The 15,882-nt window shown below is 46.3% G+C and overlaps 1 protein-coding gene across 2 annotated transcripts in view; it reads left to right on the top strand.

The window, feature by feature from the left end:
* LOC122675631 (serum amyloid A protein-like) overlaps positions 1–13,966 on the top strand; it is a 46,820-nt gene extending 32,854 nt beyond the window's left edge. The window contains exons 1-4 of one of the 2 annotated variants that reach the window (XM_043874613.1): positions 10,838–10,857; positions 11,262–11,350; positions 13,150–13,288; positions 13,677–13,966. In XM_043874613.1, coding sequence (XP_043730548.1) covers positions 11,266–11,350; positions 13,150–13,288; positions 13,677–13,842 — 390 coding nt within the window. In that variant the 5' untranslated portion in view covers positions 10,838–10,857; positions 11,262–11,265 and the 3' untranslated portion in view covers positions 13,843–13,966. Of the gene's footprint in view, positions 1–10,837; positions 10,858–11,261; positions 11,351–13,149; positions 13,289–13,676 lie in introns of those variants that run through there. The other variant, XM_043874605.1, reaches the window with a different exon arrangement.
* Positions 13,967–15,882: the final 1,916 nt, after the last annotated feature.

The raw sequence follows: 15,882 nt of genomic DNA, 5'->3' as shown, positions 1-15,882 counted from the left end.
CTCTTGAGTCAGCCAGGCAGGAATCCTGGTTGAGAGAGGGTGAGGAGTTAGCCCTGATGTCTTAAAGGAAGTCAGGTCTCACTGGAGATGGGATGGGGTTAGGGTGAAGGTCTGAGCAAACAAAGTATTTCCTTACCTCATTGATGATTTCCTGTCTCTCTGAGGACTCCCACGGGATTAGAGCTGGGGAAAGGGACAGTCCTAGGGGAAGCTGGGAACCAGATTTGGCAGATGCTGTAGCCAACTGGACCACAGGAAGCCATCGGCTGTTTTTCCTTGATCTTGAGACCTTCTCACTTGTCCAAATGCTGGTAATTCCAGGCCTTTCTCAGGTGCACATGTCCTGGAGGTGGGCACCTCTGTGTGCCAAGAAGGGCAGGCATGCCAAGCAGAAGCTCATGTCATCATTACCCCTCATCTTTCTTTGAGTGACACCTGTCCCAGCTTCTCTTCTGACCTGGAGTCTCCTTGCTGCAAGTTCCCCATCCCTGGGAGCAACTGTTGGCTAGTTTGAACACTTTCAGCTGACTCTTGGCATAGGGACTGGTTCTTGGCGTAGGAGCCTGGAGCTCCTGAATCAGGTTGAGGGCTTCAGAAAAGTGGAGGCTCTGCTTTGGGCAGTGTGCCCATCTAGCAAGTCTACCGAGCATGCACTACTGGGGGTATGGAAAGACACTTTGTGCAAGAGAGATGTGAGTCTCTGTTTAGGCTGAGAATCAGCTTGGTTCAAAGTAAATTGGATGGCCAATCACTTGGAACTGGATGTACTTTTTTGTTTATTGAACCACTGTGTTGTAAATCACATTTTTCAGAAGAAAGACTAAGGGAAACCAGGGAGTTCCAGGATGTTTAGGACACAGGGAGCTAAACAAGCACTCTGTGTTTTGCTAATTAATCAGATTGAGGCAGATTCTTCCAGTAAATGTAAAAGTTCGACTTTGTTCAATCATAAGCAGTATATGTCACGTTAGATTTTCCTGCCAATGAATATAGAAGGGAAAGGAGTCTCTTTTTGAAATAGCATTTTATTGTTCATCTAGAATTAAAACTTTTTCTGTTTTATAAAATTGTAAAACATGCTTAATAATCTAGATATTTGGACAGACTAGCAAGTACAGAAGGTTTAATATGATTCATAAGATGTTCTTAGTGTTAAACACTTGAAATTTAAACTAAAAATAAGATGAATTATTGGGACTTAAAAACTTTCCCCTCTCATCACTTATATGTGAAATCTAAAATATGACACAAATGAATTTATTTAGAAAATATAAATAGACTCACAGATATAGAAAAGAAACCTGGTTACCAAAGGAGGAAGGGGGGTGGGGAAAGGGATAAATTAAGAGTTTAGGATTAGCAAATACACACTACTATATTTGGGGTTTCCCTGTTGGCTCAGTGGTAAGGAATTTGCCTGCCAATGCAGGAGACGTGAGTTTGATCCCTGGGTCAGGAAGATCCCCTGGAGAAGGAAATGGCAACCCATTCCAGAATAATTGCTTGGAGAGTCCCATGGACGGAGGAGCCTGGCAGTGTATAGTCCATGAGGTAACAAAGAGTTGGACATAACTTGGTGAATAAACAACAACAACTACTATATATAAAATAAACAACAAGGTCCTACTGTATAGCACAAGGAACCATATTCAATATCCCATAATAAACCATAATGGAAAAGAATAAAAAAAGAATGTATATATATGCACACACACATATATGTATATAACTGAATCATGTTGCTGTATACCAGAAATTAATGCAATATTGTAAATCAACTCTACCTCAATAAAAACAACAACAACAAAATTTCCCCTCCCCAAATGAATTCTTCGTTTCACCAATACTGCACAATTCCATGAGATTTAGGGTTTTGAATTGTCAGTAATTCAGTACTCCCTTTTGCAAGTGTTAAAAAGAAAGAAAATAAAGTATCTTAAAACACATCAGAGCCTTTTTTGTACATTGTATGTTGAGAGACAGCACCAGTTGCTGACTCTCAGCATGGCCTGTTGCTGACGGTGGGCTGGTGACGTAATCCCAGCATGCTCCTCAATACACGTCCTTTATCTTGATCTGCTCCATCAGTTAGAGTCCAGGAGGCTTCAGAAGAGCAATAGCCTCAGCCAGCAGCAGCCTTTGGGGGAAGAGACTCAGAATTAAGTACAGACAGGTTCGAATGGGAAGTTCCTGGTGCCTGGAAAAGGCAGATTCTATGCTAGTAGGAACGTGTTCTCTCTCTCTTTTTTTTTTTTTTTATTAGTTGGAAGCTAATTACTTCACAACATTTCAGTGGGTTTTGTCATACATTGATATGAATCAGCCATAGATTTACACGTATTCCCCATCCCGATCTCCCCTCCCACCTCCCTCTCCACCCGATTCCTCTGGGTCTTCCCAGTGCACCAGGCCAGAGCACTTGTCTCATGCATCCCACCTGGGCTGGTGATCTGTTTCACCATAGATAGTATACATGCTGTTCTTTTGAAACATCCCACCCTCACCTTCTCCCACAGAGTTCAAAAGTCTGTTCTGTATTTCTGTGTCTCTTTTTCTGTTTTGCATATAGGGTTATCGTTACCATCTTTCTAAATTCCATATATATGTGTTAGTATGCTGTAATGTTCTTTATCTTTCTGGCTTACTTCACTCTGTATAATGGGCTCCAGTTTCATCCATCTCATTAGGACTGATTCTCTTTATGAGAGTTTGTGGGCTTGGCAAGAAGGGACGCACACCAAACAGAATTAGGAGTCCATATCCTTTATTAAATTGGTGATCTTTTTACATGTGTAATGGTGAACTTGCAAAGCAGAAGAAACAGGAAGAAAATAATTTTCCCCATCTTCCCTACTGCAGTAACGGAGAGCCTGCTGGCTGAAGGAAATAAAGGGGCAGGAAACCTCTGACAGCTGAGCTATTTCTCATTTTATGAATTTAAGGTGGACAGGATGGGAATGAGTAATGAAGTTAGTTTCTGAGGACTGTTGTTCCTTGTGAGGAGATAATCTTATGGGGATTAGTGACACCTTGCCTTCTCTTTTCTTTCACTATACTTTTTGTACATAGTCTTTCCCTTTTATTAATTGGAATCTAACTGATTTTATCATCAAATAAATAAGGGCTTTCTCTCTACACATGTATAATCATTTCCCCCAATTACAAGTCTCATTCTCATGAAGGCATAGCCTGGATCTGGTTATTTCTTATTCCCTCTCCCTGCAACATGTGCCCAACATCTAGTGTAGTGGCTGTTGCATTGAAAGTTGGATGAATGAATAAAAGAATGAACATGTCATTGTGGAAATTCTAAGAACCCAGAATAAGATGAACATTTGCCACTACCTAGAAACACAGATATTGTTTGATGTGCAAATTCCTAGGTTCTGTTTCACACTGAGAGAATGTCTTTTAAAAAACCTGAGATCATATTCTATTTCATTTTTTTCCCCTTAGGTATTAATTATGCTTCTCCTGGTCAGTAGACACTCTTCCACAGTGTGAGTATCTGACAGAGCAGAAGTCATTCTAGGTGTGCCCAAATCCAGGGCTTGGCTCTTAATGCTACTTCCAAGCCCAGGTGGCTGGATTTAGGGTCTGTGATGGGAACTCGATGTCATAATCTCCACTGGGAAGGTACACGGGTGTTTTGTAATGAGACTTTCTATCAGAGATAAGCATGGGAAATGAAAGGGGCAAAGTTCTGGTTTCTGCTGTCTGCAGCTGAGGTTGCTGTGTCCACTGGTGTTCTCCCAAACCAAATCATCCAGCCTGGAATTACTGCAACCTACCCTTCATATTTTTAAGAGGTACACCACTTCTCAGAAGAGAGCATTGCTCAGATACGGAGGCAAGGGACTGGAGTAGGAAGAACATTGACCAAGGCATTGTTTGCACCCTTGGTTTTGGTACTTGAGTGAGCCATTTATAGTCTCTAAAGCTTCTCCATAGAAAGAAGTTTGGAAACGGACTGTTTCTTTTTTAAAAAAATTTATTGGAGGATAGTTGATTTACAATGTTGTGTAGGTTTCAGGCATACAGTAAAGTGAATCAGTTATACACATATCCAGTCTTTTAAAGATTCTTTTCCCATGTAGGTATCACAGAGTATTGAGATGAGTTCCCTGTGCTATATGTATGTGTGCACGTGCAAAGTACATTCGTCATGTCTGGTGTTTTATGACCCCGTGGACTGTAGCCCACTAGGCTCCTCTGTCCATGGGACTCTCCAGGCAAGAATACTGGAGTGGGATGCTGTGCTCTCCTCCAGGGGATCTTCCCGACCCAGGGATCGAACCCACGCCTCTTATGTCTCCTGCTTTGGCAGGAGGGTTCTTTACCACGAGCGCCACCTGGCAAACACGTGCTATTAATAGGTCCTTATTAGTTTCGATTTTATATACAGTAGTGTTTATATGTCAGCCCCAATCTCCCAGTTTATCCCTCCCCACCTCTATCCCTGAGCTTCCCTAGTTAGCTCAGCTGGTAAAGAATCTGCCAGCAGGGCAGGAGACCCTATTTCGATTCCGAGGTCAGGAAGACCCCCTGGAGAAGGGATAGACTATCCACTCAGGTATTCTTTTGGGCTTCCCTGGTGGCTTAGACAATAAAGAAGCCACCTGCAATGTGGCAGACCTGGGTTCCATCCCTGGGTTGGAAAGATCCCCTGGGGAACACATGGCAACCCACTCCAGTGGCACCAGGGCTCAGTTTCATGAAAGACAATTTTTCCGTGGAACAGGGCAGGGTGGTGGTGGTTTCAGGATAATTCAAGCATATTACATTTATCATGCACTTTATTTCTATTTTTATTACATCAGCTGCACCTCAGATGATCAGGCATTAGATCCCAGAGGATGGGGACCCCTGCTCTAGAACTTCTGTTAATAGGAGGAGGGGGAGATCAGAAAGGCATCCCCATTGTATCATTTTACAGTCCTTTTGGACTCTGGTGGGGGGATGGTTTCCTACGGGCTCATAAGTATCTGCCTTCCATGGCACGGCACCTTCATCAGCCCACAATAAATGATCCTGGCCTGCTGTCACTAAACAATTGTCTAAACTGCTGTTCCCTTTACCCCTGTTCTCCCGTCCCTGTTTTCACATCAAAAAAACTATTTGCTCCTCGAGTAAAGAGCCTCAGACCTTTACACTCTTCCTACCCTTCCTCTGAGCCCTGGGCGAGAAGGCTCTGTGGAGAGGGCTCCCCTTTATTTTTGCCTCTTTCCTCTCCCCATTACAAAGTCCTGAAGTTTGCCTTTCCCTTATTGATTCTGCTTTACTGTCACCCTCTCCCATGAGGCACACCTCCTGCAATCCTGAACAACAGAATGGGAAAGAAGGGGCTCCATCCTTTTTTTCCCTTCGCTGTCATTTCCACAGATTTTATGCCCCGTATTCTTTGGAGTGTTTTCTCCTAAGTCCTAGGAAATTCTCTCCTGTGCTCTCCCCAGCCTTACCAATGTTAGCTACCCAAGTGATTTCCAAAACAGGGAGATTTAACACAGGCAATCCTGAAGTCCACCCCGCACTTGCTGAATCAGAACCTTCAAGATTCTGGTCCAGGAATCTGCATACTTAAAATGCTCACAGGATGCTTCTGAAATAGACAATCTGATTAGCTATGTTTGGGGACAAAGTGTGTCTCCATTATATTTGCTGATAGATGTCATGTCACTCACAAAGCCCATTTCTACATATTTGCTGCCAATGCTCTTAAAATATATTTATTTATTTTTAATTGATTGGTGATTGGTTTGCAATATTGCTTTGATTTCTGTCATTCATCGACATGGATTAACCATAGGTATACCTGTGTCCCCTCCCTCTTGAGTCTCCCTCCCCCCTCCTGGCATCCCCACCCCTGTAGATTATTACAGAATCCCAGCTTGAGTTCTCTGAGTCAGGCAGCAAATTCCCATTGGCTATCTATTTGCATAGGTTGATGTATTTGCTTCCAAGCTACTCTCTCCATGTACCTCGCCCTCTCCCTCTTCTTCCCACCCTTGTCCAGAAGTCTGTTCTCTGCATCTGAGTCTCCATTGCTGCTCTGTGAACAGATTCATCAGTACCATCCTTCTAGATTCCATATATATGCGTCAACATATGATATTAGTTTTTCTCTTTCTGACTTACTTCTCGCTGTATAATAGGCTCTAGGCTCATCCACCTCACTAGAACTGACTCAAATGCATTCCTTTTTATTGCTGCCAACACTCTTAATGACATTGATTGTACTGAACCTTCCCACATCCTGAAATCTAAGATCTTGCTCTTGCTAAAATCCCAGTATGTGAATATCTGGGGGAAAGAATGTTCAGATGAAAAGAACCAAACCCTTAGCTTGAAATGTGCCTGGAGGCTTAAAGATTAGGGAGACCAGTGCGGTGGACGGTGGGGAGCAAGTGAGAGGAGAGCCCTAAGTCACGAGGTGTGAAGGAGACAGAGCAGAAAGCCACTGCAGGGCTTTGGCTTCAGTTACGCGTGAAATGGAGATCCTCTCGAGCAGAGAGAGACATGGTTTGTCTTGTATTTTAAGTCTGGTTGCTATATTGAGGAACAAGGGTGGAAATATGGAAGGCAGTTAGGGTTTCATCACAATAATCCAGTTGATGGTGCAAAATAATAGGAGGAAGCTGGAGAGGTGTTTGCTTTCTGGAGATATGTTTTGACTGTAAGTTCAGCCATTCAAGTAGGCTGGGATTTCACTACATATAAACAATGTCCCTATTCATCTCTAAATGACTGATCCTATACAATGTGTATCCTTGTTTCAAAGCTTTTCCATCCTTCCTAACTTCCAAACTCTACCTTCACAGGACTTCTACCAGTCTCCTCTTTCATAAACTCATTCATTTATTTTTTAAATTTTATTTTATTTATCTATTTTCCCCATTAAGTTCATTGATTTAGTCAGTTAAAAAAAAAAAAAAAACTTGTGATGGGGGTGGTGCTGCACTAGGCGTTAGAGAGACAGCAGATGGTCAGGCAGCCAGACCTAGGTTCCTACCCCTAGGCTTTGTGCTCTGTGCTGCCAAACTCAGAAATGCAAACAGGCAGAGAGTGATGAGTGACAGGTAAAGGGCGGGTGCTCCTGGTTTTCCTCAGTTCTCTGTCCTCCATCTCAGAATACATCTTCCTCATCCTCTCTCCTTTCCTTTCATTATCAGAGAAAGATCTGCTTCTACTACACCAGGGCAACCACATCCTTAGTGGTCCTAATGGAGTCTTGGATCTTGACGTATATGTTATGCCCATTTTCACTTTCGGTCACCCTCCTCTTTTTAACTCTCTCCCTCTATCCTTTGAAAGTGAAAGTGAACATGAACGTGAAGTCGCTCAGTCGTGTCTGACCCTTTGCGACCCCATGGACTGTAGCCTACCAGTTTCCTCCATCCATGGGATTTTCCAGGCAAGAATACTGGAGTCGGTTGCCATTTCCTTCTCCAGGAGAGCTTCCCACCCAGGGATTGAACCTGGGTCTCCCACATTGTAGGCAGATGCTTTACCGTCTGAGCCACCACTCTCCCTAATCTTTATTTTATTTTTTGATCATGCGTGCGGGACCTCAGTTCCCCAACCAGAGATTGAACCCATGCTCCCCTGAAGTGGAAACACGGAGTCTTAACCCCTGGACCACCAGCAAGGCCCACTCCCTGATCTTCAAGTGATTCCTCCTTTGACATTTTTGCAAGCATTAATTCATTCAGTAACTCAGCAAGTATTTAATGAGTGGTGATATCCAATTCCCCACTTACTTCAGGTCCGTACTTTGGCAGCTGGATGTGGTCAGAGAAAAACACACAACCACAGTGACAAGTCTCACTTTCAATTCATGGTCATTAGCCTCAAGCTGCCTTGCAATCCACTACACTTCTAGCTCATTCCCTCTGCCGTCTCCTAGACGGTAAGTTTTCACTTCAATCCTGAAGCTTTCAATACTTCCTCCTCCATTCTCCTCTTAGTTGATGACTTTGCTCCCTATTTCACTGAAAAATGGAAGTGATTGGAAATAAACTTTCACGAGCTTCCACCATTGAACACACTGATCTACCTGCATTTATTCCCAGATACTTGGCTGTCTCTTCTGCATATCATGTGTGTGGTGTGTGTTCATATCACTATCTAAGGCCAAAGTTAGGTTTGGATCCTGAAGTAAACAGTGACACCCATTTCCAGTGAGTGATCAAGTCACATTAAACAGTAATATCCATTCAAAAATTTTACTGCTAACATAGTTTCATATTATGAGGGTGATAGAAAGTGAAGGCAATATGAACAGACATCCATTTGATATGCCTTTGTGTGTTTCAATAATTGCATCACCTTTAACTTCAGACCATTGTTTACAACCATCTGTGTACAGAATTTCCAGTGCAGGTAGAAAAGACTGTCACCCAGCTCCTTGAATTTGGACAGAGATGAATCTTAGATGTGTATTTTTTTCACTTATTCTGTCACCAACATTCCTGTATACTTTATTATGCAAAATTATTTATATTATCTTTAACAAATCTTTTAATTTTTAAAATTTATAGGCATATTTGTTGCAATACAGAAAGAAAACAGAATTCATGTCCAGGTTTCTAAAGTATTAGGTGGAGATTTCGCACAAGACACCCACCAATGGGCTCTTTAATTTTTAAATAATTAGGCAATTGTTGTTTTGGTTTATATTGTATAGGTATTCTTGATAGATTGCTAAACATATTTTCAAATATTTCTGACATTATCTGTAAAAATTAGCTATTTTTAGTTAATTTTATTTATTTAAAAGATTACTATGTTTTCTCTTATAAAATAATTAAAATAATTGATATTCAAAATATTACTACCCCTGACCCTCCAAAAACTACTGCTTTCCAACCAGCACACTGTCAGGGATAGATTAGATTTAAATAATGAGAGATGCCACTATTTATGTTATATACGTATTTACTGACTACTACAGTATAAACATTATGGGGCTAGAGACATCCAGCACATATAGGAACAGCTCGGAAAGTACCAGTAGAATGAATAAAGTCATGAAAGAGTGCCTGTTATTCACCAATGAGCGTGATAAGCACTATAGGTATAAACATGATGAGACGGACATGGTTTCTGTTAATTTAAGTTTAAATTGGTCCTTGGAAGAGGTTTTTAAAAATAGTCACAGAAGGCAACTGAACTTTTAAATTGTTTGCATTTTCTCTACTTTTTAATCTCCAAAAAAGAAGTCAGCTGTGTTGTCTTAACTGATAATTTGTTGCCCTGATAACAACATTATTATGGATGTCATTGACAATCTTTGGTCTTAAGTGGTAAGAAATCTGTGTGAAGTCAAAAGAAAATCTTGGCATGTCTGTCTTCTCCCAGATGCCAGATTTTTTAATTCAAACGAAGTTTAAGACTCTGTCTTTCACTTATATTAGCAAACAATGACGAGATAACATTTGACTAAACAGGCAGAGAGCTGAGAGTCAAAAAAAGTATTTGCTGGCCAGTTCAAAAAAATACCTTGTGGCTCAGATTGTAAAGCGTCTGCCTGCAATGTGGCTGACCTGGGTTCGATCCCTGGCTTGGGAAGATCCCCTGGAGAAGGAAAAGGCAACCCACTCCAGTATTCTTGTCTGGAGAATCCCATGGACAGAGGAGACTGGTAGGTTATAGTCCATGGGGTCACAAAACTGAGCGACTTCACTTTCACTTTCTTTCAAAAAATCCAGCAAAGAAAAAAAGAATCACTTCCTTTGGTTTCAGGTTTTGCTTGTTTGCTCTGTCTTTAGACAACATAGAACAATGTCAACTTGACTGAACTACAGTCTCCAGAATTCTCTTTAGAGAATGTTTCTGGTAAGGGTGAGACACAGTGACGTTTTCTCTTGAGAGCTGAAGGCTCTGTTCATACACATGTGGGCCTCATCAGCCAGGATGACACTGCTGATATTTTTGACTCAGAGTGACAAGAGGGAGGATGGTGACACCCCAAGCCCCAGCCAGGAAAATACAGCAGACAAAGAGCTGTCCTTCACCAACCCCAGACAGGGAGCCTGGCACTTCCCCAGCTGGGCTGCCATATTCCATAACAGCTGTTACCTCCCTCTGTGTCCTGTTATGGGTTTCTTACACCTTGCACCAAACACTCTCACTCCCACTCTGAGGCATCTCCAGGATTGGCTTGGGGAAGCACAAACTCCTCTCTACCAGGATTGCCCCTATCTCAGGATCCAACTTAGATAATATACCTCTTGTCTTCGAGGCTGAGAGGGCTTTCCATTGCCTTGGAGCTGAGAGCTCAGCACAGCCACTCAGCGTGGTGGAAGGAGCCCAGACCCCCCAAGCGATTCGGTGGGGCTGATCTGTCAGTTTTGAGGCTCAAGGGCTTTGGACATGAGCTCAAAGGATTTAATTTCTGACACATCTTCTATCTGGCTCATCAGGGACCCTCCTGAGGGAATGACCAGGAAAATACCAAGGTCTAGGCTGGAAGAGCATCCTCTAATGACACACCTTCCACCCGCCAGGAGGCCTCCATCCTGGAGCTCCACACCCTTCAGACGACCTTCCATACCCTTCTTCTCCAGATGACCCTTCCTCAGCCCTTCGACCCCTGACAGCAGACACCAGGCAGATCAGAACTGCCTATTTCCTCAGGCTTGCACAACCAGGGAAATGACCTGTGGATGAGAACAGCCGTCGGTGTCCAGTAAGTCACCCTTTGCAGATCCGTAGGAGAAATGACCTGCAGGGATTCTCCCCGGGCACCAGTCCAGCTGTCATCCTCACCCCCTGACCCGCCCAGGGATGGCTCAGTATAAATAGGGCCACCCCTCCACAGCAGGCAGGGACCAGCAGCTCTGCTCCACTGGAGATCAGGTGAGGAACCGCTTCAAGGAGCCATTTCTTTGAAAACTCTTACTTTAAAACATAACTCTTCTGATTTCTCTTTCTCCTATATGCAGTCAGTGCTGGCAGAGTGGTGCATGGGAAACGCTTTTTGATTAACGACAGGCTGCCTTAGTAAGACACAACTTGGGCCCACTGTCCTCTTCTTCCACCAAAGCCACCTGGGTGACCTCCTAGACAGTCTGGGTTCAGGGTTGGTGGGTTCGGAATCGAGGGCTTGAGGCTGCGAGTCAGGTCCTACTGCAGAGTCTCCTAGTAGGACCACTGGGAGTCTAGTGGAAATGAGCAGCCAGGCTCTCCTTGACATACAAACCCCAAAGTGGAGAGGGGGAAAGTCTTGTCCGTGTCTCCCTGACCCTCTCCTTTCCTTTCAGCACAATGAAGCTCTTCACAGGCCTCATTCTCTGCTCCTTGGTGCTAGGAGCCCACAGCCTGCTTTCCTTCCTTGGTGAGGCTTTTGAAGGTAAGGCCGATGGAGGGGCGATGGCATCCTTGGGCCTCTAGGCTCCACCCTAAACACCCCTGAGGGTTGGAGCTGGGGTCCTAGGAGATGTTGCCCTATGTGGCAGAATGTGCCAGGTGTTAGGGGAGTATTTTCAGACAGATTGGAAAGCACAGGATTTATGTCCATCAGGTACTAGAGAAAGAATGAGCATCATTTCCAGCTGAAATTTAAATATGAATGGAAGACACAAAACAAGTCTGAAATGGAACGAAATTTCCCTCAGACCAATGCACGATGTAGGGTGCAATCCATGTTCTCCTCTCCTGTCCCTCCATCCCTACTCCTCCCTCCCTCCCTTCCTCTCTTCCTTCCTTCCATTTCCTATTTGGATGATTCAGAGGCCTTCAGAACACCTTGTTTGTGCTTCCTATGCTGAGTGACACCGTCCCTGTTTAGTCTGTTTCCTACCCTTTCCTAGCCACTAAACTGACAAAAAAATAAAGGTGTGTGTATGTGTGTGTGTGTGTGTGTGAACCTAATATCATATGAAAACCTCCACCAGGAACTTGGCTCTTACGTGTAATTTAGAGGGACCCACTTTCCTTCTCTGCCCAGGGCTGGGGAGTTTTCCAGGACATTAGCAGCACTATCTGGGGCAGTTTCAGGAAGACAAGGCAGTTCCGGTCAAGCTGGGACACTTGGTCATATATTACCTGCAGAAAACCTCCGTGAGGGGGCATCTTTCTCCACCAGAAGGGGAGAAAAACGAGGCTTAGAGCAGCTGAGTCTGTCACCCAGGGACTGAGTGCCCGTCAGCGGGCGGCAGGACAGAGGTGGGAACCCAGCTGTGCTTGAGGCCAAGGCTCTCACCGACTTCTCCCAGCACCACTTCCTGAAGCCGGGGGCTGAGCAATCTGGGCCGCAGTTTGGAGACCCCTGGGGAGCCATGAAAACTACTGCTGCCTGAGACCAGCCCGGAGACGGGGAGGTGACTGGCCTGGGCTGTGAGGGCTCAGGGGACTTTCAGGGTCTCCCCAGATTATTGGACAGTGCAGCCAGGCTGAGGAATAGACCCACTTCCTCAAGCAGCCCACATCACCAGTACCATCCACTAGAGAGTTCTCAGGATTCCTTTCACTCACCTAACAGGCAGGGGAATCAAGTCACAAGGGGTCCTTTTATGAGGCAGGAATACATTTCTTAGGCGTCAGAGCAGAGGAGTATGTCTGCCCTTTCTCAGAATCTGTCTCGCCCATCACCTCCTCACTCACCCACGTGTCCCGGAGCTTATCACATGCAGCTTCTCTGCAGCAGTGGTTCTGGACCCAGGGCAAATTTGTGTCCTGGGGACGTTTGGTGATGCTTGGGTGCATTTTCAGTTGTCACACTGGGGTATAGTTTCAAAGGTCTAGGATGCTGCTAGACATGTTATAATATCCAGGACAGCCCTGACAGCAACAGTGTACCTGGTGTCACATGTCAATAGAATGCTGTTGAGGAATCCTGTCCTGTAATGATACCTCCCTCTGTCCTGAAACATATCAGGTAGAGCCCTCACTGAGACACAGCACAGAGGCAGCATCACAGGGGTCAGACAAAGGGGTCCCACAGCCGCAGCCCTCCCCGACCCCACCCCAATGGCGCTCATTCCGCTACCAGGAGCAGCAGCTGCGCACAAGGAACGCTCTCCTCAACCTGTGGCATTTGTGGTGCTCTGACCACAGGCTGAAACCGAGTCAGTGGAAGATTGTTCATTCCTTGATTCTTCAGTTTTCTCTCCACCTGATAATCCTTACTCCATGTGCTTTGCTTTCCAGGGACTAAAGACATGTGGAGAGCCTACAGAGACATGAAAGAAGCCGGGTACATAGGTGCAGACAAATACTTCCACGCCCGCGGAAACTATGACGCTGCCCAAAGGGGACCAGGGGGTGCCTGGGCTGCTAAAGTGATCAGGTACCAGGGTCCCTGGGGATGCAGGGATGGGTGGGCAGAGCTTGGCTGCCTTGGACAACCTGGAGGGGCCGAGCCCTGGAGAACTTTCCTGTAGGGCTGTGGGCCCCCTCCTCTTGCCCACCCTCCTGCTCTGTGCCCAGTGTGAAGTCTGGGTGTCTGAGGAGCAGAGCGAGGCTGGTGGGCCAGGCGACTCTCCACCCTCCCGCTCTGGGTGTGTTCACGCAGCACAGGGCTGAGGTGGGCTGAGCCCGGGGAGCCTCAGGGTTGTGGCCCCTCTCTCCTGGGCTCCTCTCAGAGTCACTGATCCCTTGGAAAGAGGAGAGATGGGGAGGGTGGGGCTGGGGCTCATAGTCCTGGATTAATCCCCTCCTGCCCTCTTCCTTTCCAGTAACGCCAGAGAGAATATTCAGGGAATCACAGACCCTCTGCTTAAGGGCATGACCAGGGACCAGGTACGGGAGGACTCGAAGGCCGACCAGTTTGCCAATGAATGGGGCCGGAGCGGCAAAGACCCCAACCACTTCAGACCTCCTGGCCTGCCTGACAAGTACTGAGCTGCCTCTCTCTCTGCTCAGGAGATGGGGCTGTGAGTCCCCAAGGGCAGGGACACTGAGCTAGAGCGTTCTCTGCCCACAGAAGGCAGCGGATCTAATAAATGCTTAAGAGATGGCATACTGAGGCTGTGTGTCCTTCCTGGTATGAGGACAGCCTGTTGTTCCAGAACTGATGGCAGGACAGCCACGTGAAGCTCAGCCTGTGCCTGTGTGTGTGTTTCCGGGACACACCCTCAGCATCATTCAGGACAGACCCCTGTCCAGCCTTCCCCCAATCAGACCCGCTCCCTCTCCAGGCCCCTCTGCTTCCCCCGGGGCCGTTTCCAGGCCCTTCTCTGTCCAGGCCTTCTCCCTCCCGGCAGCTGTGTCCTGCCACCTCCTCTGTCCGCGGTCTAGCGCCCAGCTTGTCCTCGGCGCTCTCTGCGTGGGGTCAGGGACACAGTCCTTGAAGGCAGGACTGTGGAATTCTCTTGGGACTAAGCTACGAGCCACACATCACTTCCCTCCAAACAGGGAAAGAGGGTCACTGAGCTCTGTCACCCCAGCAACTGAGGCACGTCCCCAGAGCTCCCAATAAACGTTTGTGGAACTGAGCATGTTGATGGGAACTGGAGTCTTTGAGTCAGACCTTGGGGGGAAAGGCCTCCTGGCACCATATGGAAGGTGAAAGCTCTGTGGAGGATGAGCCTGTGACTGGAGGGTCCTAGGAATCCCCGGTGACCTGGACCCCTGCCCTGTGTTCACATGGCCCCATTGCGCCCCAGTACTCTCAGGACCCCAGTTTCTCCTCCTGAGTAAGCCTGAGCTGGGAGAGCACTGGCCATCACGCTGGGCTCCTCGGTGGCGGGGCTTGACTCGGGCACAAGCCTGGGCAGCCCCATGGCCTCTTCTTCCTCCCCAGTCACTGTGTTGCTGCTTCAGGCCTCTCTGGGTCCCGACTCTCCACTGCCCAGCCAGTTGCATCCTGACCCCGCTTCACTCCAGGCCTTATCCCCAGGGATCTCTTCCCAAATCAGGAAGGCACATTTGCCAGGAAGCCCAGTCTCATGACACCTGTCCTGGAAACTGCATCTTAGACTCTAATTATTTCTCATCAATACCAGAGCCAACCCCTGACTCAGCTGTTAATTAGTTTCAGCTCATTTTATCGAAGAAATCATTCTCAGATGAGTTTCCCTTTCCTTTATCCTCACTACCTTTGGATCAAACAACATACTATTTTCACTTCTAGAGTGAATGTCAGCTATGAAGATACACACTTCCAACACAGTTTAAGAGGACCTCCTGAGAAGCACAGACCAATGGTGATCCAAACTCTGCTGGGCTGTGGCTGAGGCATAGTAATTATACAGGCCACCATTTTCTTTCATTGCAAATGTTCTGACTCTACATGCTTTATTTGATTTACCACAAAGGCTTTGCAGTTGTCACTTGAAGAAATGAGGCTTAGAGGGAAGTGATCTGGACCTTGCTCAAGGTCACAGCTGCAGTAGGTGAGCAGCCAGGACTGCAGGCTGGTGAGGCTGACTGCAGGAGGACAGGGATGTGCTGTCAAGACTGGAGTTCAGAGGTGGGGACTCTCTCCTCCTCGGATCTCCCGCATGAGAGCCCTTGTGCTCAAGAGATGCCTGACTGGTTACAGACACACCACAGCTTGTTCTCCTCATGGGAACAGTGCCTCGCGGAGTCCTTACCCTCAGCATCTGATTTCTTAATAAATTCCCACATTGAAAACCCAGACTTCAATCCATGTCACTCTTCACTCTTTCACCTTTTCCTCTTCCTCTTTATCGTCAGACTTGAGAGTCTGTCCACCTGCACATTCTGTTTCCTCACTTCTGACTCACACTAGAATCCACACCAGCCTGACCTCTGTCCCCACCACTCAGCAAAACAGCTGTGGTCACCAGTGACCTCCAAGGTGCCAAGATAATTGACATGTTTCTCTTCCTGTATCAGGAGGACTCTGAGCCATGCTCAGCACAGTTGTCCTCCCTCCTATCTGGAAGCAAACAGTATCTATATGTTGATGGCTCTGAA

This window comes from Cervus elaphus, chromosome 2, assembly GCF_910594005.1.
Source record: "Cervus elaphus chromosome 2, mCerEla1.1, whole genome shotgun sequence".
Classification (NCBI taxonomy): Eukaryota; Metazoa; Chordata; class Mammalia; order Artiodactyla; family Cervidae; genus Cervus; species Cervus elaphus.
The sequence above is the reverse complement of the archived record's forward strand: the minus strand, read 5'-3'. Positions and strand labels throughout refer to the sequence as shown.